At 40.9% G+C, this 23655-nt stretch overlaps 1 protein-coding gene and 1 pseudogene across 5 annotated transcripts in view; one reads left to right on the top strand and one right to left on the bottom strand.

Moving 5' to 3' along the window:
* Positions 1 to 23655, bottom strand: part of BLOC1S6 (biogenesis of lysosomal organelles complex 1 subunit 6) — a 92975-nt gene that overhangs the window by 61224 nt on the left and 8096 nt on the right. For 3 of the 4 annotated variants that reach the window (XM_082388852.1, XM_082388854.1, XM_082388855.1), the window contains one exon: positions 19520 to 19718. In XM_082388852.1, coding sequence (XP_082244978.1) covers positions 19520 to 19595 — 76 coding nt within the window. In that variant the 5' untranslated portion in view covers positions 19596 to 19718. Of the gene's footprint in view, positions 1 to 19519; positions 22878 to 23655 lie in introns of those variants that run through there. The other variant, XM_082388853.1, reaches the window with a different exon arrangement.
* Positions 13913 to 16204, top strand: LOC309627136 (large ribosomal subunit protein uL3m pseudogene; annotated as a pseudogene). The gene has a single exon. The product of its transcript is annotated as a large ribosomal subunit protein uL3m pseudogene (transcript).

Here is a 23655-nt window from a genome sequence, read left to right as displayed (position 1 = left end):
TACATATATACAGTGGAATATTACTAAGCCATAAAAAAGAACAAAATAATGCCATCTGCAGCAACATGGATGGACCTAGAGTTTGTCATACTGAGTGAAGTAAGTCAGACAGAGAAAGACAAATATCATATGATATCGCTTATATGTGGAATCTAAAAAAATGGCACAAATGGACTTATTTACAGAACAGAAACAGTCACAGATTGGGGGGAGGGATAAATTGGGAGATTGCAATTGACATAAACACACTACTATATATAAAATAGATAACTAATAAGGACATACTGTATAGCACAGGGAAATCTACTCAATACTCTGTAATAGCCTATATGGGAAAAGAATCTAAAAAAGAGTGGATATATGTATAATTGATTCACTTTGCCACACACCTGAAACTAATACAACATTGTAAATCAACTATACTCCAATAAAATTTTTTTAAAAAAGATACATGCACCCCAATGTTCATAGTGGCACTACTTAACATTAGACAAGACATGGAGGCAACCTAAGTGTCCATCTACAGAGGAATGGATAAAGAAGATGTGGTACATATATACAATGGAATATTACTCAACCATAAAAAAGAATGAAATAATGCTATCTCCAGCAACATGGATGGACCTAGAGACTGTCATACTGAGTGAAGTAAGTCAGACAGAGAAAGACAAATATTATATGATATCACTTATATGTGAAATCTAAAAAATAGTACAAATGAAATTATTTACAAAACAGAAAGAGACTCACAGACATAGAAAACAAACTTATGGTTACCAAAGGGGAAGGGGGAGGAGGGATAAACTGGGAGTATGGGATTAACAGATGTACAATACCATCTATAAAACAGATAAACAAGGATTTACTGTATAGCACAGGGAACTATATTTAATATCTTGTAATAAACTATAATAGAAAGAATCCAAAAAAAGAATATAGATATATATATAAAACCAAATCACTTTGCTGTACACCTGAAACTAATACAATGTTGTAAATCAACTATACTTCAAAACAAAAAAATTTACAAATAAAAAAAATAAAGAAGAGGCAATGTGGAAACAGGGCATGATTGGCTAGAAAGTTGGGACTTCCCTATAAGGCCAGCAGGTCCTATTTTCTAGGGTAAGGTAAGCTAGCTAAAGCTGAGTTGGAGGATTGTGAGTGGTATACGTTAGGATTCCCTGACAGGTGTTTCTGTAAGTGTAGGCTGACTTAGGTTTTGTTATGTGACATGGGCCAGGCCACTGGGGTGGCTTCCATTTTGTGGGTCCCCATATACAAATTAACTTTATCAGTTACATATATTCACCAACCTTAATTTGGTTTCTTAAATAGGTTTTAGGTTTCTTAAGTAACCCTTCGACTGTTATTTGGCTTCTTAAGTAGACTTCCATGGTGAGATAAGAGAGACTAAATGAATTAAGTGACTATCAGAGGGTTTGGCAATTACGTTTTATTACAAACTCACTTCTTTTGTACAAGTCAATGTCATACAATAAGGTAGCTTTTTAGGGGTAAATCTCCACTGGCTAAGCTGGCAACTGAAGTTCCAGGCTTGCAGAGTGAGATGATTGTTTCTTGAAGTATAGAGATCACTACCAACACCCACGGCTTTCTTTACCATGAATACCACTGTCAATATTCTGCCTCTACTGGGGGGGACGGGGAAACGAGGTGTCTTATTTTCTTCTTCTTTTTAGCATTATGATGTCTGACTCATGATGTTATTCATGAGTAAAGGAATATTCATAATATTGAGTGGTAATCATTTTAAATATCATCATTGCTTCTGGACTATTAGTAAAACTAGTGGTGAAACTTTTATTCATTGAAGAACTTTACATCTTTAAATTCTCTTTTAATATGCTTATATTGGTTCAAAAGACAATGATTCTTCCACTTTGGGGTTTTCACAAAATTCATTTATTATCTTAGTGTGTAGATATCAAAGTGGCCACCAACCATTTCTGCTTTATTCTCTTCCTATGTGATGCAGAAAGTGGGATTATCAGTGACTATAGGCAGCATAAATTATTCCAGTACTCAGCTTTCTTTTTAGGATAGATTTATTTAAATTAGCTAGGATATATTAATCATGCTTAATTCAAAATTGCTAAAAGTAGTACATACATTAGCTTTCCAAAATAATCCTTATTTGTTACTATAAATGTTCAAGATCTTCAAAGTATTTCTGTTGCTAAACAAGAATAATTTCCAAAGATTCTTCAGACCAGATGGTGAAATGATATATAAAAATTCAATTTCTTGTAATATGAGGTCAATAATACAGAAAGTTCAGAGTCTCCAATTCCTTTTTCAATTTAAAAATTCCAGTGGATCAACTTATTTTTAAATTATTGCTCTAGTCTTTGGGCTTCCTGTACATTTCTTGTCAACATCTTTTGAATTACTTTATGAAAGTGCTGTCTTTAAAATTAATTATTTACTTATCTTCATCCAAAGTATTCTTTTCTAAACTGCTCACTTAATTTACTAATGAAAGAGCACATTAAAAGCATTAATTTTTATTAACAGCTAAAGATTTCAAAATGTCATTTTTCCTTTTAAGATTTCATAGAGGTCTTTATTATGTGTTTCCAGGAGAAAAATAGACTCATTTAATTTACTTAGAGATAAATATAATCCCTCTATATTTCATCATTAACCTAGCACAACTAATTCCTTAATGTCAGGGACTATGCAGGATTTTTCCAGCCCTGGTGGCCCTCAGACCCACTCCTCACCTTTCCCTGTTCTGCTCTGTACTGCAGGCACCCATGTTCTCTGGCCCCTGTGTCAGCTGGCTTCCAGATGGGTTTGGCCAGTGCGGGGCACTGATAGAGACTGGAGGCTGCGATATTGAGAGATTGGAAGGAGAGAGGAAAGAAGAAATCAGGGCCTTTGTCCCTCCTTCCTCTCTGCCTCAGGAGGCAACTGAAGCAGCAACTGGCTCTCCTGTCTGGTCCTAGCTCCCCACTGGAGTGTCCTACCAGGATTCCAGCTTTGTCGGGTATGCCAGTTAGGGTCCAGTCAGGAGAGAAAACCCACAAGTAATGTGAAGGGAGAAGGTTTAATATAAAGAATTATTCACTGTAATAGACACTGGAGTAATGCAGGACTGGCCAGTAGGAAATGAAGAGAAATCTAAAGAACACAATAATAGCAAATATAAGGAGCAGTTACAACTCTGGGGCTCAGAGAGAGCAAGTATGATCCGCCCCCAGCTCACCAAGACTAAGATCCAGATCTTGCTGGAGACAGAATAGCTATGGCTCACTGGATGGTGGAGAAGTTTGCTATGGTACCACACCAGCAGAACTTGCTGAGATACTGAGGGAAGCCAGCTACAGGGAGATACCCCACCTCGTAACTGCAAAGCCACTCTAGGGGATGCTAGAAGAAACTACCCACAGGGAGGTACTGTGTGCTATTGGCACACAGTAGCAGATACTGCAGAAATTGCATGCACGGCAGGAGCCGGGAGCTGTAGAAGCAGCATACACTTCAGGAGCACCAGTGAGAGAAGCACATGGGAATCAAGGAGAGAGAGGAAAAAACCCTCCTCTTGCAATGTCTCTCCAGCACCTCCTACTGACAAAGCTTAATATCATGCCAATTGACAAAGGAGAAACACTTGGAGGGAGAAATATTTACAAGGCCTGTATTACTTTGCTACAGCTGCATAACGTATTACCACAAACTCAGTAATTTTAACAGCACAGATGTATTATCTCAGAGCTTCTGTGGGCTAGGGGTCTGGCACATTTTGTCTAGGTTCTCTGCTCAGGGTCTCATAAGGCTGAAATCAAAGTGTCAGCTGGCTGCATCCTCATCTCGAGGCTCAAGGAGGAAGTGATCATTTAGGTTGTTCAAATAATTCAGTCCCTTGCAGGTGTAGGACTTGGAAGTCCTTATTTTTTTGTTGGCTGTCGACTGAGGACCACTCTTAACAAACAGAGGCCGCTCTTGCCATGTCGCCCCCTCAACAGGCTCTCTTAAACAATGGTTTTTCCTTCCAGTGTTATTGAGATATAATTGACATACAGCACTGTATAAGTTTAAGATGTACAGCATGAGTTGACTTACGTGCATCATGAAATGATTATCACAATAAGTTAGTGAGTATCCATCATCTCACATAGATACAACATTAAATAAATAGAAAAAATTTTTTTCCTTCTGAGGGGAACCCCTAGGATTGCTCTCTTAACAACTTTCATACGTAACATACAGCAGTTAATTATATTTATCACATTGTAACTTACATCCCTAGTACTTATTTATCTTATAACTGGAAGTTTGTACCTTTTGACTCCCTTCCTCCAATTTCTCCCACCCCCACCTCTGGTAACCACAAATCTGATCTCTTTTGCTATGAGTTTGCTTTTTGTTTTTGAAGTGTAATTAACCAACAATACTGTATTAGTTCCTGTTATACAACATAGTGATTTGATATTACTATACATTTCAAAATTATCACCACGATAAGTCTAGTTACCATCTGTCATCATACAAAGATATTACATAGTTACTGACTATATTCCACACACTATACATCTCATACTGTGACTCATTTATTTTGATCTAAACGTCTGTACCTCTTAGTTCCCCTCACCTGTTTCTATCCTGCACCCACCCCCCTCCCCTCTGGCAACCACCCTTTTGTTCTCTGTGTCTATAACTCTGTTGCTGTTTTTCATTTCCAATATAGAAATCCTTAATTACTGTCAACCCCTTTTGAATAGTTTTTAGGGATGAAAAACTCATTACTTCACTAAGTGGCCTGTTACTTTTGAGGATTTATAATTGTTAAGAGATTCTTCACTGTGATGAACTAAAATCTGTTTTGTAATTAATTGAGGTATAGTTGATTTAAAATATTATATCAGTTTCAGGTGTGCAACATAGTGACTCAAAATTTTTATAGATTATACTCCATTTAAAATTATTATAAAATATTGGCTGTATTCTCTGTGCTGTATAATATATCCTTGTAGCTTTTTTTTTAGTATTTATTTTTTTAATTTATTTATTTTATTTTTGGCTGTGTTGGGTCTTAGCTGCGGCATGCGGGATCTTTGTTGTGGCGTGTGGACTTCTCTCTAGTTGTGGCGTGCGGGTTTTCTCTCTCCAGTTGTGGCGCGCGGGCTCCAGAGCACGTGGGCTCTGTAGTTTGCGGCACGCGGGCTCTCTAGTTGAGGCGCACGGGCTTAGATGCCCTGTGGCACATGGGATCTTAGTTCCCCGACCAGGGATCGAACCCATGTCCCCTGCATTAGAAGGCAGATTGTCTACCACTGGACCACCAGGGAAGTCCCAGCTTATTTATTTTATACATAGTACGTTGTACCTCTTAATCCCCTATCCCAATCTTGTCTCTCTCCCCTTCCCTCTCCCCATTTGTAACCACTAGTTTGTTCCCATGTGATATCTTGCATCTCCAGGTGATCCAGGCCCCTTTGTTCTATATTATAACAGAGGATGGAAGGTTAACATAGCCCTAGGACAAGAACATAAATGTATATTGCTGTGTCCATCTGTGTGCAAACTGCTTCTTATTCTCCTTACCAGGACAGAAAAAAATGAATTCATCACATCAACAGTCTGTACCTGAGATCATATTAATCTTCCCTGGCAAGGATACAGCTAATAAAGCAGACTACACCCTTTGGGCTTTGGATCTGAAAACTGACAGAGACTCGGCATGGAATCATGACTTTTTTTTTTTTTTTTTTAAAGGTAATGGGATAAATGGGGAATCCTGTTTAGAAGGCTTGTCCTGTTCAGAGTTTTAAAGCCTGATTTCCTTTTTTTTTTTTAAATTAATTAATTAATTTTATTTTTGGCTGTGTTGGGTCTTCGTTCTGTGCGAGGGCTTTCTCTAGTTGTGGCAAGCGGGGGCCACTCTTCATCGCGGTGCGCGGGCCTCTCACTATCGCGGCCTCTCTTGTTGCGCAGCACAGGCTCCAGACGCGCAGGCTCAGTAGTTGTGGCTCACGGGCCTCGTTGCTCCGCAGCATGTGGGATCTTCCCAGACCAGGGCTCGAACCCGTGTCCCCTGCATTAGCAGGCAGATTATCAACCACTGCGCCACCAAGGAAGCCCCCGTAATCACGACTTTTTATTTGGGTGGTGGCCCTCTGCCTCCTGATCATCCATTCTTGATTTCTTTTTATTTTACAGATTGAGCAATACTCAAAACTCTTTATTGGTTGTCCATTCATCTTGACCCTAGACACACGATCTCTTAACCTCTATAGCTCTCTGTGTCAGACTCCTCTAAGGGCCACTCTACCCTTTCTGCTTATCATTATAATTGCATCCACTTTGCTTCTGATGGGTTTGGTGCTACCACTTGGCCTATGTTACTTTAGGATCCTACCATCCCCATGGCTATCACTTCTGAAGCCCTGACCTAGTTAACACTGAGGTAGTTACCATTAAGTTTCTCAGTGATTCTTGTGCCCCGTTTACCAGCACATTCCTTACCACTTTAGTCAATGGAATATCATCTGGATTTTTTCAGAACATAGGCAGCAGGAAGGTTTTTCAGACTCATATATCTACTCTAGAATGCACATATCTCTGAGCCTTTTAATCTCTTACTGTCTTCCAAAGCAGTGTGAATCTTCTATTTCACTTTTTCAAATCTTCCTCAAAAACCATCCTTGCAGCAAGTTGACACTATTTTCCAAGGTGTTAACGCCTGTGTTATAGAAGGATGCTCCCATATTCATAAATTCTTCCTTATCCAATGTTATACCTTATCTCACCCCCAATAAACCAGCATCCTTAGAATCCAATCTCATATATACTCATTCAGCTCCTGCCAATACATGTTGGCTACATCCGGTAGCTCCTTTAGCATATGGTCCATTTCCTCCCTTAGAAGCTAAGGAAAGTGCTAGGATATATTGTTATTTGACCCTACTAATTAGTCTGGTAGCCAGGATGGGAGATGGGGGTTGATTATGGGGAGTGGGTGCATATTATCTTACAAGGGAAGGGCTTCTACATCATCTTCAAGTACAGGAGGATCACTGGCCTTTAAAAGGAAGAAAAGGACTACTTGTTCAGGCCCAGAGGGTCCAGGGGAATCTGAGGATTCAAGATTTTTAACTTCATCAACCCAGGTGAGATATCCCCACCTCAAGTTTCAGGCTTCCACTCCTACTCATTCGAGACCCTGATTTGTCGTGGCTCAGAATTCATTCTTCGATGGAGTTTTGCTGCTATTAAAAAGTCCTGGCCTTGATCTTAAACTTTTGCTGATGTCTGGCTGCAGGATTTGAGAGTTTGCTTGTATGCTGCCAAGGAGGGCTTTTGGCTTTCACATTTCATCATGAATTGGAGGTTAATCGCCCTCAGTATTTCACTATTTTTTCTCCAATGTTTCAATAGCATACAGCAAGAGCCGTTTAATTCTGTAGCCCTTATACTTACTACTTCTTTCAAACATCTCAAAGACCTAAGTTATTATACCTTGCAGTACATCCCTTCCACTAGAGTTCTATCCCAGCTCACCACCAGTGAAAGTTTTAACAACTGCACAGATGCAGCATGCCATGCACCATCAACATTCCATCTACTACCACTGATGGAATCCACATTGCTAGCCAGCCAATGGGCTGTCATTGCTAAGACAGCACGGGCACCAACTTTCCTAGATGGAATTCCCTCAGAAACAGATTCTGAAGCACAGATTTCCATGCAGGAGGCTTACTGGAGGGTACTTTCAGGAACAATACCTGTAAAACAGTGAAGGAAGTAGGATGGGGTGGAAGGGGATGAGTTGAACTGCTTAGGAGTTGCATCAGAGGCTTCAGGTGATCTTGTGGGGAGCTCTGGAGCTACAAATGACACTTTGAGTTGTCTCAAATAGAGGCAAGGGGCTGAACCTTTGTACCCCTGCATCAACTAATCACTGGATGCAGGCATACCCTGAGAACAGGTGTGAATTCGGGCAAATTAGCACCCTTCAGCAAGGAACTCAGATGTGTGAGCCATCAGCAGTCAACATGCCCAACAGCTAGGAGAATTAGCACCTCTGTCCTGAAGGAGGGATCTGGGCAGCACACCATAGCATCCACTATGGTTAGTTTCTGCTCATACCCTACAGATTCACAAGCCAAGAGAAAAGCAGGATGTATTGAAGCAGTCCAAAAGAATTTAGATAACTACTGTATTCTTTTTTTTTTTTTTTAAAGTAATTTATTTATTTATTTATTTTTTTAATTTATAGCTGTGTTGGGTCTTCGTTTCTGTGCGAGGGCTTTCTCCAGTTGTGGTAAGCGGGGGCTACTCTTCATCGCGGTGCGCGGGCCTCTCACTATCGCAGCCTCTCTTGTTGTGGAGCACGGGCTCCAGACGCGCAGGCTCAGTAGTTGAGGCTCACGGGCCCAGTTGCTCCGCGGCATGTGGGATCTTCCCAGACCAGGGCTCGAACCCGTGTACCCCGCATTGGCAGGCAGACTCTCAACCACTGCGCCACCAGGGAAGCCCACTACTGTATTCTTGAAGAGATCTGCTTCTAAGATGGGAATGCTGACGAAACGATGGGTTAATAATGAAAGTATGATTTTGACACTACCAGGGAGTAAACTGAGGTCATTTACGACTTCCTTGATGTCCATGACCATACCTTTCCTTAAGTCTGATCACCTTCCTATCTGATCACCCTCTGGTTTCCTTCACTGACTCCTTTTCTGCCATCTTCCCCTTCCCCACACCTCAAAAGATGTGGCCTATGTTTCCTCCTCACCCTCTTCTCACTCTGCACTTTCTTCCTTGTCTATTTCACTTTGTCCCTTAGATATGGATGACACCCAGATCTACATCTCCAGTTCTCACCTCACTTCTGAGCTCCTCACTTCTGAGTTTCAGAATCTAATTTCCTGCTACCTACTGGACATTCCTTCCATTCCCACCTCAAGTTCAACACATCCAAAACTAGATTCCTTAATATAACATTCAGGGGCCATCACAATCTGGTCCCTATCTAATTGGGCTATTCCTCCTCTGCATTCACTGACATTCTGCCTTTTCTGCTGGTTATTTTCTATATACGTGTGCATTTTTTGTCTTTTTGCCTTTACACATACTATTCCTTCTGCCTGAGATGCCCTATTTATCCTCTTCCATTTATCAGAATTCAACTCACTGTCCAAATCCCAGGTTGCATGTCACCTTATTTAAGAAGTCCTTCCTAATACCACAACCAGAATTAATCTCTTCTACCAGGTTTTATTTATATCTCCAATCAGACAGTTACCATAGTCTACTCTTTATTATAGTTATTGAGATTTTATTTGTCTCTCTCACTAGGTTGTTAACTTTCTCAAGACTTGCACTGTCGGGCTTCCCTGGTGGCACAGGGGTTAAGAATCCGCCTGGCAATGCAAGGGACACGGGTTCGAGCCCTGGTCGGGGAAGATCCCACATGCCGTGGAGCAACTAAGCCCGTGTGCCACAACTACTGAGCCTGCGTTCTAGAGCCCGCGAGCCACAACTACTGAGCCTGCGTGCCACAACTACTGAAGCCTGCACGCCTAGAGCCCATGCTCCACAACAAGAGAAGCCACCACAATAAGAAGCCCGTGCACCGCAATGAAGAGTAGCCCCCGCTCGCCACAACTAGAGAAAGCCCGTGCACAGCAACGAAGACCCAACGCAGCCGAAAATAAATTAAATAAATAAATAAAGACTTGCACTGTCAAGTTGTTTTACTCATCTTTAGACATTCATTGCCTAGCTCAGTATTTTGCCTATGGTAGGATTTATATTAGTTAGGGTACATATTCAGCTGCTATAACAAAGACCAAGGTAACAGTGGCTCAAACAAGATAGAAGTCTATCTCTCACACACAGGGACATAGACTCCTTGCAGCTTGTTAACTCAGTCATCACTTGAGTGTTGGCCTCATCTGTATGACACAGAGAACCCCACCATGTCCACATGTCAGGCAGCAGAATGGAAAAGGAAGGGTTGGAGAGAGAGGACACACCCTCTCCATGCCATGACCTGAAATTAGGTATATACTTCCACACAAATCCCATTGAACGAACTTTGCCACATGCCACACTTAGTTGTTGAGAGGCCGCAAGTGGTAGTCTTTCCAGAACAACCATGTACACAGATAAACATTGGGAAGAAGGGGAAAGTGGATGTTGGAAAGCAACTAGCAGTCTTGCCACAGAATCAATGGATGCCTGCTTTAAAAATAACATTAAAAAGCATTCGGGGACTTCCCTGGTGGTACAGTGGTTAAGAATCCACCTGCCAATGCAGGGGACACAGGTTCAATCCCTGGTCTGGGAAGATCCCACGTGCCAGAGAGCAACTAAGCCCATGAACCACAACTACTGAGTCTGGGCTCTAGAGCCTGCGAGCCACAACTACTGAGCCCCTGCACTGCAAATACTGAAGCCCACGCGCCTAGAGCCCGTGCTCCGCAACAAGAGAAGCCACTGCAATGAGAAGCCCATGCACCACAATGAAGAGTAGCCCCCACTCGCCACAACTAGGGAAAGCCCGCGCGCAGCAACGAAGACCCAATACAGCCAAAAATAAATTAAAAATTAAAAATTTTAAAAAGCTTTCGTTTCACTCACAGGAGTATGCTAGCAGACTGGGAAAAAGGGAAAAGAAAAAAGTAGGCATGACTGCAACAAGATAGCTGCTGAGTGGGAAAGAGAAGAGAGAATCAGTGTACCCTCCTCCTCAGCCACCATTAACACTAGATGCCTTCTGCTGGCTGGGGTCCAGTTCTCTCTCAGTAAGATGGCCTTTCCCCCTTCAGCAAGGACTCCTTTAACGTCACTTGGGTCTTGCAATGGGATTCACACAGACACAAGAAACAACTCAGGATTGTCACAGTCAATAATGATTCCAAGTAACTAGATATTTCATCTACTAAGATGAAAATACTCTTTAAATACTATTTGCCCCAAATCTTCTAGAGTAGCAGTGTTTTCCCTTCTACCTGTGGGCAGTCCTGGTCTTTTGAATAGGCAGTGGTTTTCATTCCCATCCCTACTCCACCCCAAATCACACATACCTTAGCTTTTTTTAGTATTATTATTGTTTCATTCCTTTGGTTCATAAAGATTTCTTCATAAAATGAAAATATCCCTGAGAGGTATTCAGCTTCCGTCAATTAACATTCTAGTTACCAATTAAGCCAGTATGTAAAAGCCAAATCTTAAAGGAAATGAGGTGTGGTGGTCAGTTCTATACGCCAACTTGGCTAGACATAGTCCCCAGTTATTTAATCAAACACTAACTTAGGTGTTACAGTGAAGGTGTTTTGTAGATGTGAATTAAATCCGTCATCAGTTGACTTTAAGGAAGATTCTTTAAGGAAGATAATCTGGTGGGCCTGTTTCAATCAGTTAAAAGGTTTTAAGAGCAGAACTGAGGTTTCTCTGAAGAAGAAATTCCTCTGTGGATAACAGCTTCAGCTGATGCCCAGGAGTCCCAGTCTGCCCTTCCTGATGGTCTACCCTACCAGTGTGCCTTGCCAGCCACCACAATCATGTAAGCCAATTCCAGGCATAAATTTCTAAATATATCTCCTACTGGTTCTCTTTCTCTGGTTGAACCCTGACTGAAGATTGGGGGCTGGGCAAGAAGAGGGGAGAGGCCTGCACAGAGGAGTAAAGGAAGAGGAGTAGGCAGCAAAGGGAATGCTGACAGGGGAGTTCATTTGACAATTCTGCCCAAGGAAGGCTTTGTTTGAGAAAACAAAAGAAAGGACAGGAAACTCTCAGAGGACACTGAGAGTTCAAAGTAAAGAAAGGTAGAAAAGGTGGGGAGACACACCACAAACTCACTCTTCTTCAGCAGCTTTAGTTATTGGCAGCAGTGGGGTAGAGAGGGGATACTGACTTTCTAATGGAACCTAGTATCTGCAGATTGCATGAAAGCTCTTCCTCAGAACAGCACAAGCTTACTTTAGCTTCTTTGTACATTTCTATACTCTCATGTAACCAGAGAGGCAAATGCATACCTTTGCAACTAATGCTTCCAGACTCATCTACAAAATCAAATGCACCTGAAAAAAAAAAAAAAGAGCAGAGAGGGAATTGGTTTCCTTCTATATCTAGAAGGTTTCCCCAAATATCATGAATAATTCTGGCAAATTTTCCAGAAACTAGTAGGTATTCTAAACTAAGTATGTATTTGAATAACTCAAGAGCGAGAATATAATCTAAGTTGGAAAAAATAAAATGCTTGGATAAATACACACTTAAATAAGCAAGTTAGTAAAAAGACGCCAATATACATGAGCATTGAAAGGAAGAAAAAAATGGTGCAGCGTTCAAGGGACTCTAAGACGAAAACTACATGGGCATGATAAAAAACCAGGGATAAGCGAAAAGTTAGAGATCCAAAACTAGACAGAGTTAAAACTGTACCAAAAATTAAAGGAATCAGCAATTGGATGTTGCTACCAAGAATGGTTAGTAAACCTTTTAGAAAAGACAAACTGATATTTATTGAGCACATAGTATACAACAGGCACTGTGTTACATGGTTAATCTCATTTAGGCTCCACCAGAACCCTAGAAGGAATATAACAGTAATATCGTCTTTATTTTACAAATGGAGTAACTAAAGCTCACAGAGGTTAGCAGCTTGCCCATGGTCACCCAGGTAAATACGTGATTATACATGCCATGGTTAAAAGAAGTAAGTCTGTCTCTTTTATCTTTGGGTTTCCAATGTCTAAGCACATATTGACTATATAAATTATTATAATGATCATATCAATTGTAGTGAATGGTGTAAGACTTGGCTGTCTGACCTTAGAGAACACACTATCTCTATTCTACACTAACACTAACAGCCCTATTTTCTTAGTTATCACTTTTTTTTTTTTTGGCTTCTTTGGGTCTTTGTTGCTGTGTGTGGGCTTTCTCTAGTTGCGGTGAGCGGGGGCTACTCTTTGTTGCGGTGCGCGGGCTTCTTTACCTTACTTAGTTAGACTGAGTAAGGTAAAAAGAAAAGATTCGAATAAATAAAATCATAAATGGAAGAAAAGACATACAACTGATGTCATGGAAATTAAAAGGATCATAAAAGACTACTATGAACAATTATACACCAACTGGATAAACTAGAAGAAATCAGAACTCTGGCACACTGTTGGTAGGAATGCACAATTGTACAACTGCTATAGAAAACGGTATGAAGGTTCCTCAAAAAATTCGAAACAGAACTACCATATGATCCAGCAATCCTACTTCTGGGTATTTATCTAAGAGAACTGAAATCAGGATCTCAACGATATTAGCACTTCTATGTTCATTGCAGCACTATTCACAATAGCAAAGATGTGGGAACAAATGTCCAATGACAGATAAATGGATAAAGCAAATGTGATATACACATTCAACAGGATACTGTTCCACCTTTAAAAAGAAAGAAATCCTGCAATATGCAATAAGATACATGAATCTGGAGGACATTGTGCTAAGTAAAATAAGCCAGTCATAGAAAGACAAATACTGCATGATTCCACTGATATCAGGTATCTAAAATAGTCAAATTCATATAATCAAAGAGTGGAGTGGTGAGGGGTTGGGGGGTGAGGGAAATGGGGAGTTACAACAGGCCGAAAGTTTCAGTTAAGCAAGAGGTGTAAGTTCTAATTCACAGATTGTTGGGTGAATGGCTCCCGGATATCTGACTCACAGCAGGGAAGCCCTGAAGACAGAGTGGTAGGGCGCCCAGAAGTGTCTCAGGAGGACCCCTGCCCAGCCACAGAATGCTTGGCTGGAGGCTGCCGACACAAACCAATGCCCAGGTACCGGCCTGAGGCACAGGCAGCCTGGCTGCTTGCTCAGGGCTTGGGGAGGAGAAGAAACATCTGGCTTCTGCTTAGAAGTCTCCACAGCAAGAGCTGTACTTGCTAGGACAAGCACCTTTGCAAAGAAAATGTCCCATTCGTTAAGCAGTTGATCTCTGATAAAAATAAAGCCCAATTAGTAAGTAAACTGCGTCCTCTGAAAGATGAACCATGGCCTTTATATCCTTGGGAACCGGGTTTCTCTAAAGTTGGCCTTATCACACTGAAGCTGGGCATGATGCCTTTATGGACCAAGGATGTTCAAAAGCATATGCTCACATTACTTCAGATACAAGACTGCCACATCCTAAAATATACTCCAAAGGAAAACCATAATGGGAAAATGGCAGCCCTAACTGTAGGAGGAAAAACTGTAACACATGGCTATAACTCCGCATCTCTGTTGGAAATGTACTGAGAACTTGGACTGCTGCCAGTATGGAAAGTTAAAACCTTTCATGCAACAGACAGCGCTGTCATTAAACCAGGCACTCCTCGATATGCTGCTCATTTTCTCCCAGACAGTATATGAATGTCACAACAAAAACGATATTGGTAAAGGTTTTCAAGGCATCAGGACAACATGGGGATTTAAAGGCCAGCCTCCTACTCATGGTCAAGCAAAAATCCACAGGAGACCTAGAACAATTTCAACCCGTGATGTTACCAGAGTCTGGCCTGGAACTAAAATGCCTGGACAAATGGGAAGCACAGATAGGACGGCATATGGACCGCAAGTGTGGACACAAAGCACAATATAAGCTATGTAAATGGCTCTGTACTTGGACATAAAAATTGCTCAGAGATTCTAAACTGCCTGCATATAAGGATTCCTATTAAAATTTATTATTGCCTATATATTGTCCTAATGGAGAAGAAGAGGAACAACCAGACCATTTATATGATAAAAACATATAACAACACAGTATGTAACCCTATTACATTTGCCTAACCTCACTGGACATGACAGAACCTCACATGTTCTTTGAGTCTTGATGAGCCAGAACAATAAGATAGCCAGGATTTATATTCTCTTTTCTCAACCACAGCAATACCATACTTGTTATCTTTGTCGAAGACATAAATATATCACTGGTTCTCCAACTGAATTTTGTTAGAAAAATTACTACTTAAACAAATTACTACTTAAACAAAAATTACTACTTAAGTAGATTGGATATGCCAAATTTAGATGGATTGGCAGTTTGCATATTACCAAAATCTTTGTAATTTGAAGGATTTATTCTCTTTTACTGCATATTTCCCAAGTTGTCTTAAAGTGTTCATAAATATAACCTCTTTTATTTAAAAGAAAAATGAGGGAGTGTGGCCAGGATGGTAGAGTAGGAAAACCCTGAGCCAACCTCCTCTCATGGGCACACCAAAATTACAACTACTTACAGAGAAACTATTGATGAGAAAGACCTGGAGGCTAGCAGAAATAATCTCCTACAACTAAAGATATAAAGAAGGAACCACAATGAGAGGGTAGGAGGGGCAGAGACGTGGTGTAGCCAGGACTCATACCCCGGGGGTGGGTGACCCACAAATAATTACAATTGCAGAGGCTCTCCCCAAGGAACACGAGGTCTGAGTCCCATATCAGGCTCCCCAGCCCAGGGGTTCTACACCAGGAAGATGAGTCGCCAAAACGTTTGACTTTGAAGGGCAGTGGGGCTTACTTTCGGGAGACCCAGAGGGCTGTGGGAAACAGAGTCCACTCTTAACAGGCGCACACAAAATCTCACACACACTGGGTCTCAGGACAGAAGGAGTAATTTAAAAGGAGCCTGGGTCAGACCCACCTACTGATCTGGGAGAGCCTCCTGGAGAAGCAGGAGGCAACTGGAGCTCACCCTGGGGACACAGACACTGGCAGCATCCATTTTGGGGAATCATCTACCAGAAGGACATTGGTGCTAGCAAGTGCCACCCTGGAGTCCTCCCTCTAGCTTGTTAGCACCAGGACTGGACCCACCCACCAGCCTGTTGGCACCAGTACTGGGATGCCTCAGGCCAAGCAGCTAGCCAGGCAGGGATTCAGCTCCAACCATGCAGTGGAATACTACTCAGCCATAAAAAGAATGAAATCTTGCCATTTGCAACAATGTGGATGGACCTAGAGGGTATTATGCTAAGTGAAATAAGTCAGACAGGAGAAAGACAAATACTGTATGATTTCACTTATATGTGGAATCTAAAAAACAAAACAAATGAACAAACATGGTAAAACAGAAACAGAGTTATAGATACAGAGAACAAAAGGGTGGTTGCCAGAGGGGAGGGGGTGGGTGGAGGATAGAAATAGGTGAGGAAGATTAAGAGGTACACACTTCTAGATGCAAAACAAATGAATCACAGTATGAAATGTACAGTGTGGGGAATACGGTCAATATTTATGTAGTATCTTTGTATGGTGACAGATGGTAACTAGACTTATTGTAGTGATTATTTTGAAATGTATAGCAATATACAATCATTACGTTGTATAACAGGAACTAACATAACGTTGTAGGTCAACTATACTTCAAAAACAAACTCATGAAAAAAGAGAACAGATTTGTGGTTCCCAGAGGTGGGGGTGGGAGGAGGGGGAACTGGATGAAGGCAGTCAGAAGGTACAAACTTCCAGTTATAAGATAAATAAGTACTAGGGATGAAATGTACAACATGATAAATATAATTAACACTGCTATATGTTATATATGAAAGTTGTTAAGACAGTAAATCCTAAGAGTTCTCATCACAAGGAAAAACTTATTTTTCTATTTCTTTAAACTATATGAGATGATAAATATTCACTAAACTTATTGTGGTAATCATTTCATGATGTATGTGAGTCAAATCATTATGCCGTATACCTTAAATTTATACAATGTTTATGTCAATTTTATCTCAATAAAACTGGAAGGAAAAAATAAAATTTAAAAGATGAATAAGTTCTAGAGATAGGCTATACAACTATCGTACCTATATTCAACAATGATATACTGAATACTTAAAAATTTGTTAAGAGGGTAAATCTCATGTTAAGTGTTCTTTCCACATAAAATAAAATACAAAAATAACTGAATTGCCAAAGGATTCTAACAAGTATTGAGGTTACTCAAGACCCCCAAGTCCAGAACTCCAAAGTGTGAGACAGATACCTTGCCACGATCATCAGATACTAGACTTGGAGATTTAAATCCCACACACTCTTGGTGACATTTGCTCAAAACCGAGCAGAGGAAGGAAATAGAACTATATAAAAAGAAACACGAATCAGACTTTTGGTTACCTCTGTGGTGACGTTAAGGCATGACAGTGGAGTGATTCAATTCACAAACTTCCCTTTGGCAACAATACTAAGGAGCAGAGAACCAGTGAATTTCCTCCCTAAAGGTCAGTGTAATATCCTGACCCTCATACCTAACACAGTACCGTGATGCTTGGCTCTTCCATAGCAAAAAAGAAAAGGGACACACTCAGAATCACTTTAGCTTTGAACCTGCAGAACGTTCCATACATTCATATTCAATGCATGCTCCTTGAAAAAACAAACAGTAATAACAACATTGTAAATCAACTATACTCCAATATAAAATAAAAATTTTTTAAAAACGGTATACAAAAGTGTAGAATATTTGAAAAGTCTTTTCTCTCCTCCCCACTTTGCCATGTATCCCCATACTTGGCTATCACTTTGATATACATCCTCCCAGCTTGGTGTGCAGGTACACTCACATGCATATGCACATACACAATATTCAAAATAAATGATATTATCCTAACCACACCATTCTGCAGTTTGTTTTTCTTACTTAAAATTTGTATAGATGGACCTCGGTTTTTCTACTGGCTGCCTAGTATTACATATGACTAAACAATCCCTCACTGATGGGATACTTTTTATTTTATTTCATTTTTTTCCTATTTTTAAATTCTTTATTTAAAAGTAATACTCACCGTTAAGTCTTTAATCCATTTGGAGTATTAAGTATTAATAAAGTCTTTATTATTTTAAAGTCTTTATACTTAATACTTAAAGTATTAAGTCTTTAATCTATTCGTGTATGGTGTTAGGGAGTGTTCTAATTTCATTCTTTTACATGTAGCTGTCCAGTTTTCCCAGCACCACTTATTGAAGAGGCTGTCTTTTCTCCATTGTATGTTCTTGCCTGCTTTGTCGTAAATTAGGCGCCCATATGTGCGTGGGTTTATCTCTGGGCATTCTATCCTGTACCATTGATCTATATTTCTGTTTTTGTGCCAGTACCATACTGTATTGATTACTGTAGCTTTGTGGTATAGTTTGAAGTCAGGGAGCCTGATTCCTCCAGCTCCATTTTTCTTTCTCAAGATTGCTTTGGCTATTCGGGGTCTTTTGTGTTTCCATACGAATCGTAAAATTTTTTGTTCTAATTCTGTGAAGAATGCCATTGGTAGTTTGACAGGGATTGCATTGAATCTGTAGATTGCTTTGGGTAGTATAGTCATTTTCACAATATTGATTCTTCCAATCCAACAGGGAGGGGATATGGGGACATATGTATGCATATGGCTGATTCACTTTGTTGTACAACAGACACTACACACAGTATTGTGAAACACTTATACTCCAATAAAGATCTATTTAAAAAAAAAAGTAATACTCGCACATGTTCTAAAAACTCAGACTGTACAGAAGTTCCTAAAATGAGAAACAAAAATCTCCCACCACCCATCCCCACCAACCGCACCACTCCCACGCCCATTACTCAAAGGTTTTATTAGTAGTTTCTGACTTAAGTTCTACTGTTGATTACCACTGAAACTGTATGTAATATATTTATACCTCTTTTTCTTGATTTATCAACTATATATATTATCTATTGACTCCTCGTGATGAAAAATTAGGAAAAAATAGTACATTCACCACATGGATGAAAATGAAATATGGCATTTGGCTATTGGAACAATCTCAGCCTGCTACTGATAATGAGTCATCTTCTATGGTAATACAACTTGGTTGCTACAAATAATATTTTAATTATAGAAATATAGTGGTTTAGTAATAAATTGGATTTAGATACAGATAAGCTCCCGCAGGAGACAGAATACCTCACTTCACATCATGGTCTTGCTGCCAATTAACTCTGTAACTGTAAACACATTACTTAACCTCATGTTGCCCTAACTTCTTATCTCTTTAAATAGGAATAACTATCTCACAGATCTGAAAGAGGATCAAATTAAATCATGCCTTTGAAAATGCACTGTAAACCATGGGGGTAGCATTAGCGTCTCTTTAGCCACCTCTGTCATTCCTGGAGCTGGTGAAGGGCAAACAAGGCAGAGAGTTGGGCAGACAGGTCAGGCTGCAAGGCCAGGAATCCTCACCTTGCCCTTCGCTTCTCAGGTTTCAGCCCCTAAGACATCTGATGGAAGGGAGCTGCCAGCAGGAACAGGAGCTGAACCAGCAGTTGAGTTAGCAGGGTCTGTCACGTATCCCAAGAATATGAGGTCTTAGAGCAAAACCAGAATCTGGAAGCAGGAGAAATAGATCCCTGCTGCCGCTGGTGGCAGCACTAGAGGCACCCACCCCCTCAGCCTGGAACAGGATTTAAGTGCCTGACATGGGGATGGGGAGTGGGATGGATGTAGACATCAGATGTCTAAGTCTTGAGACAATCCCTGGAACTTACCTTGGGACAGAAGAACAGAAGGGGAGACAGGAGCTCCTGGCCACAGACGGGTCAATGTCATTGCCTGAGTGACCATCACAGTCCCAGGGTACAGGGGTCACACGGGAGAGCTCAGACCCAGAGGCCTCTGGAGCCCGCACTCTATGCTCTTGAAGCGAACTGTCACTCTGTAAAAATGATCTCTCTGGTGCTAATTCATCTGTAGACATGTGAGGAAAGTTCATTCTGTAATTAATCTAAACATCCCATGAGAATATAGCTGCTAACTCACAGATATAGAGAACAAACTAGTGGTTACCAATAGGGAGAGGGAAGGGGGGGGGAGGGACAACATAAGGGTAGGGGATAGGAAAAAGAGATTATTATGGGATTCTATGAAAACACGTGTGAAACTTTTGAAAATTGTAAAGCACTATAGAATTTAAAGAATCTTTCATTCAATTAAAAAAGAAAAGAAAAATAATGTTACAGTGAAAAAAAAACAGAATACAGCTGCTAGAGGTCCTTTGTGGAGGGCAGCACGTCACAGCTCTGTAGTGCACCCCCTTGCCGTGAGGCTGATTTTGTCAGACTACAGGCTTGTTCCTGCTGGTCTTGAGCTGATTAGGCTTTAACTGTGATGGATAATGGACAGCTCCATCGGAGACATGGCTGGGATGGGAGGGAACAACCATGAGGTGCCCCTCAAGACTTGAAATGAGAGACTAAGCCATCCTCTAAAAAGTTAAACACAAAGGAGAGGATCAGTTGTCTGTTGGAGTAAAGTAGGAAGCTGTGAATGAGTAAGCAGAGAGTTCGGGGGCACTCAAAGATGCTCTGGTTGTATTCTTAGGGAGATGGGACCATACTGGGGTTGTAATTTACTAAACAGAATTGTTTTTGGAGGAAGATGTGGAAAACAGAAAGGATGGTTCAGTCATCTTATATGGTTAACAGGACAATCGTCTTTTGTGGTACACATTGTCATGTTACAAAAATAACAGAAATTATAGCAATATAGTAGTGAGGTGATGTTCTGGATTTAGACACAGATAGAATCCTACAAGCCAGAAGACTGAGCTTCTATCTGGACTAGGGCAGCTCAGAGAAAACCAATATCTTTTCAAGCAAGTCTGAGGGATGGGAGTCCTGCCAGGCCCCCCCAGTGGGTGACTCTCCTTGGTGGAAATGACCCCAGAGCATGGAACCATTAGCTTGGATCCTCCAGCTAACGCCCCTTGCTAGGACTGCAGGTGTACCCAGCAGTCTTAAATCAAATTAGCTTTCCATGGTGTATTCCTGGTGAAGGTAACTTGAACATCCAGGTAACTTATTTTACTTCTCTCTGTAAATTATTGTCATTTTCTTTATATTTTTAATTTTTATTTTAAGAAAATTTCCAACACAAAGAAGCAGAAAAAGTTGTATAATGAATATGTATAACATTATATAATGTATAATGAATAATGTAGAATACTCATTAACCAAGTTAAATCATTATCGAATCCCATACTTGCTTCACTTTCCTGCACTTTTAAAAACTAAAATATTTTTTTTTTAAAAGAGAAAAAAAAAAAAAGGGGACATCCCTGGCGGTCCAGTGGTTAAGACTTCACCTTCCAATGCAGGGGGTGCGGGTTCGATCCCTCGTCAGGGAGCTAAGATCCCACATGACTTGCGGCCAAAATATCAAAACATAAAACAGAAGCAATACTGTAATAAATTCAATAAAGACTTTAAAAATGGTCCACATCAAAAAAAAATCTTAAAAAAAATAAGAAAATATTTTAAAGCAAATGCTAGACCAAAGTCATTTCATCCCCACTTACTTCAGTATGGATCTCATAAAGGATTAGTGTTCTTATAAAGGAGAGCCCACTGAGCTCCCTAGCCCCTTCTACTATGTGAGGACACAGCCAGGAAGGGCCAGCCATGAACCAGGAAGAGGGTCCTCACCAGAACACAACCCATGCTGGTACCTTGATCTTGGACTTCTAAGCCTCCAGAAATGTGAGAAATAAATTTCTGTTGTTTATATGCCATTTGATTTGTGGTATTTTGTTATAATAGTCCAAACAGACTAAGCTAACCTGTTAAGAAATATAGGTTGGAGAGACGGATGATGAGTGGTTTAAATCAAAGGGTAATACTTCAAGACCTACGTGAGTTTTGATGGAACTCTAATGTGACACTGAAGGACCATTCGCCAAAATGGGTAACCAGTCATAACAAGGGGCTGCTCCCCCCAAAGATTATATAAGTGAGAATGTTACATACACACCTTCCCACCACCATCACCAACCACCAAGCATAAGAAGGGAGGAAAATGTCAGATTGGAAAGATGATGGACACTTGGCTGGGACAAATCTTGACTCCACCACTTCCTAGTTGTGAGGCTAATAAATTTCATTTATTCCATTATTTCATTTTTTACGTGGAATAAATTTCATTCCACATACAAAAATGGGGATAATAGTATCTACTATGTACAGTTGGTATAAGGATTAAATTAAATGATGTATGTAAGGGCCCTAGCACAGTGGTGGACATGTAGTGGGCTCAAAATATTGTAATTTTCTTTGAATTGTATTTTTTTTTATATTTTTATACAGCAGGTAAAATATCATAATTTTTATTACATGATAATATTCATTATCATTGGGACTTCCCTGGTGGTCCAGTGGGTAAGACTCCATGATTCCAATGCAAGGGGAGTGAATTTGATCTCTGGTCGGGGGAACTAAGATCCCGCATGCCACGTGGCACGACCAAAAAAAAAAAATCATTATCATTAAGAAATCTTGGAGGGAACCTGGGAAGTTATGGTTTCCTTGTGAAATAGGCAGGCTAAACACTTAAAATTAACTTCAGAGAAGAATGGCAAGAAGGGTAAAACTTGACAAATTTAGTTAATTTTTGAGGAGTAAATAGCATGTGGTAAAAGGGAATTGCATAATATCATCCACTTTGAGACCTTAAGAAAACCTTTGACAGGTTTCCAAAGGAGAGGCTGAAATAAAAGTCGCATGAGATTGGAATGTTTTGTGAGGCAATAAGGAACTAGCTCAGCAGCAAAAACAATGGGGGGGGCCTGTTGATTCCAGTAGGGGGAGGGAACTCGAGGGTCCAAGTGACAGCTCCTGGAAAGGCAGTAGATGTGTGAAGGGTGTGGTAGCCACATTTCTAATTCTGGACTTCTCAGAGGAAACGCCTCTTCAGGAAGGTGGAGTCCTGTGCGCTTGAGGAATCTGGGCAAGAGGTAGTTAGGCGTCAGGCAACCATGGAGTTGACATCCATGAGAGGAAGCGGGGAAGGGGACTAACATTAATCTCACCATGACTGGGGCAAGCCATGTGCCAGGCACATTATCTCTTTAAGTCACCACAACCCGATGATAATAGTTATTACCTCCATTTTACAGAGGAGGAAACAGGCTCAAAGAGATCTTGTAATTCATGCCAATTCGCTCTGCTGGTGAGGGGGGGGCGGGGGCTGTCATAGACAACAATGCCCCAGCCAATAGGCTGAGGTCTACTGGGGTTCTGGCGCCTCTGTTCAACAAATGCTTGTTGAACACCTACTATGTGCCAGGCAGAGGGCCAGGTGCAGGAGATACAGTGGTGAGCAAAGACAGACAGCCCCCCTCTCATAGAGCAGAGCCTAACAAGGGAGTCAGAGGCAGCTCTTAGTCGAATAACACCACTAATGAAAATAAAAGCACAAAATGAGGCATTAGCTCATGTAACAGATGGACTCCTCTAGACCTGGGGTGCCACGTGTGCCATGGGGGAGAGTGGTCCCAGAGTTCACCCAGAATTGATTAGGAAAAGGAGTGGCGCAGCATTCCAAATTAGGCACCTGCACTTACAAGGGCTGTGGTCAAAGCCTCAAACAACGCAAGTTCAGTGCGGCTTCCCTTTATAGAGTGACTCAGCTGGGGGTGAGACGATGGTGGAGACACAGTCAGATTTCCATTCTGAAAAGTTCAATGCATGTTCACAGGAGTCACTGGGAGGCTTGGGCAGCCACAAGCAGAGCACTCTGGTGGGTTCTGGGACCCCAGCTGCACCCCACCTATATGAGGACAGTTAGGCTGCCTTAATAGAATGTTGGGAAGCAGGGATTGATGGACACAAGTAAACAGCCTGAATCCTCC

This window comes from Balaenoptera borealis (assembly GCF_965194805.1).
Source record: "Balaenoptera borealis genome assembly, chromosome: 3".
NCBI lineage: Eukaryota > Metazoa > Chordata > Mammalia > Artiodactyla > Balaenopteridae > Balaenoptera > Balaenoptera borealis.
This window is presented reverse-complemented; position numbering and strand designations above follow the sequence as displayed.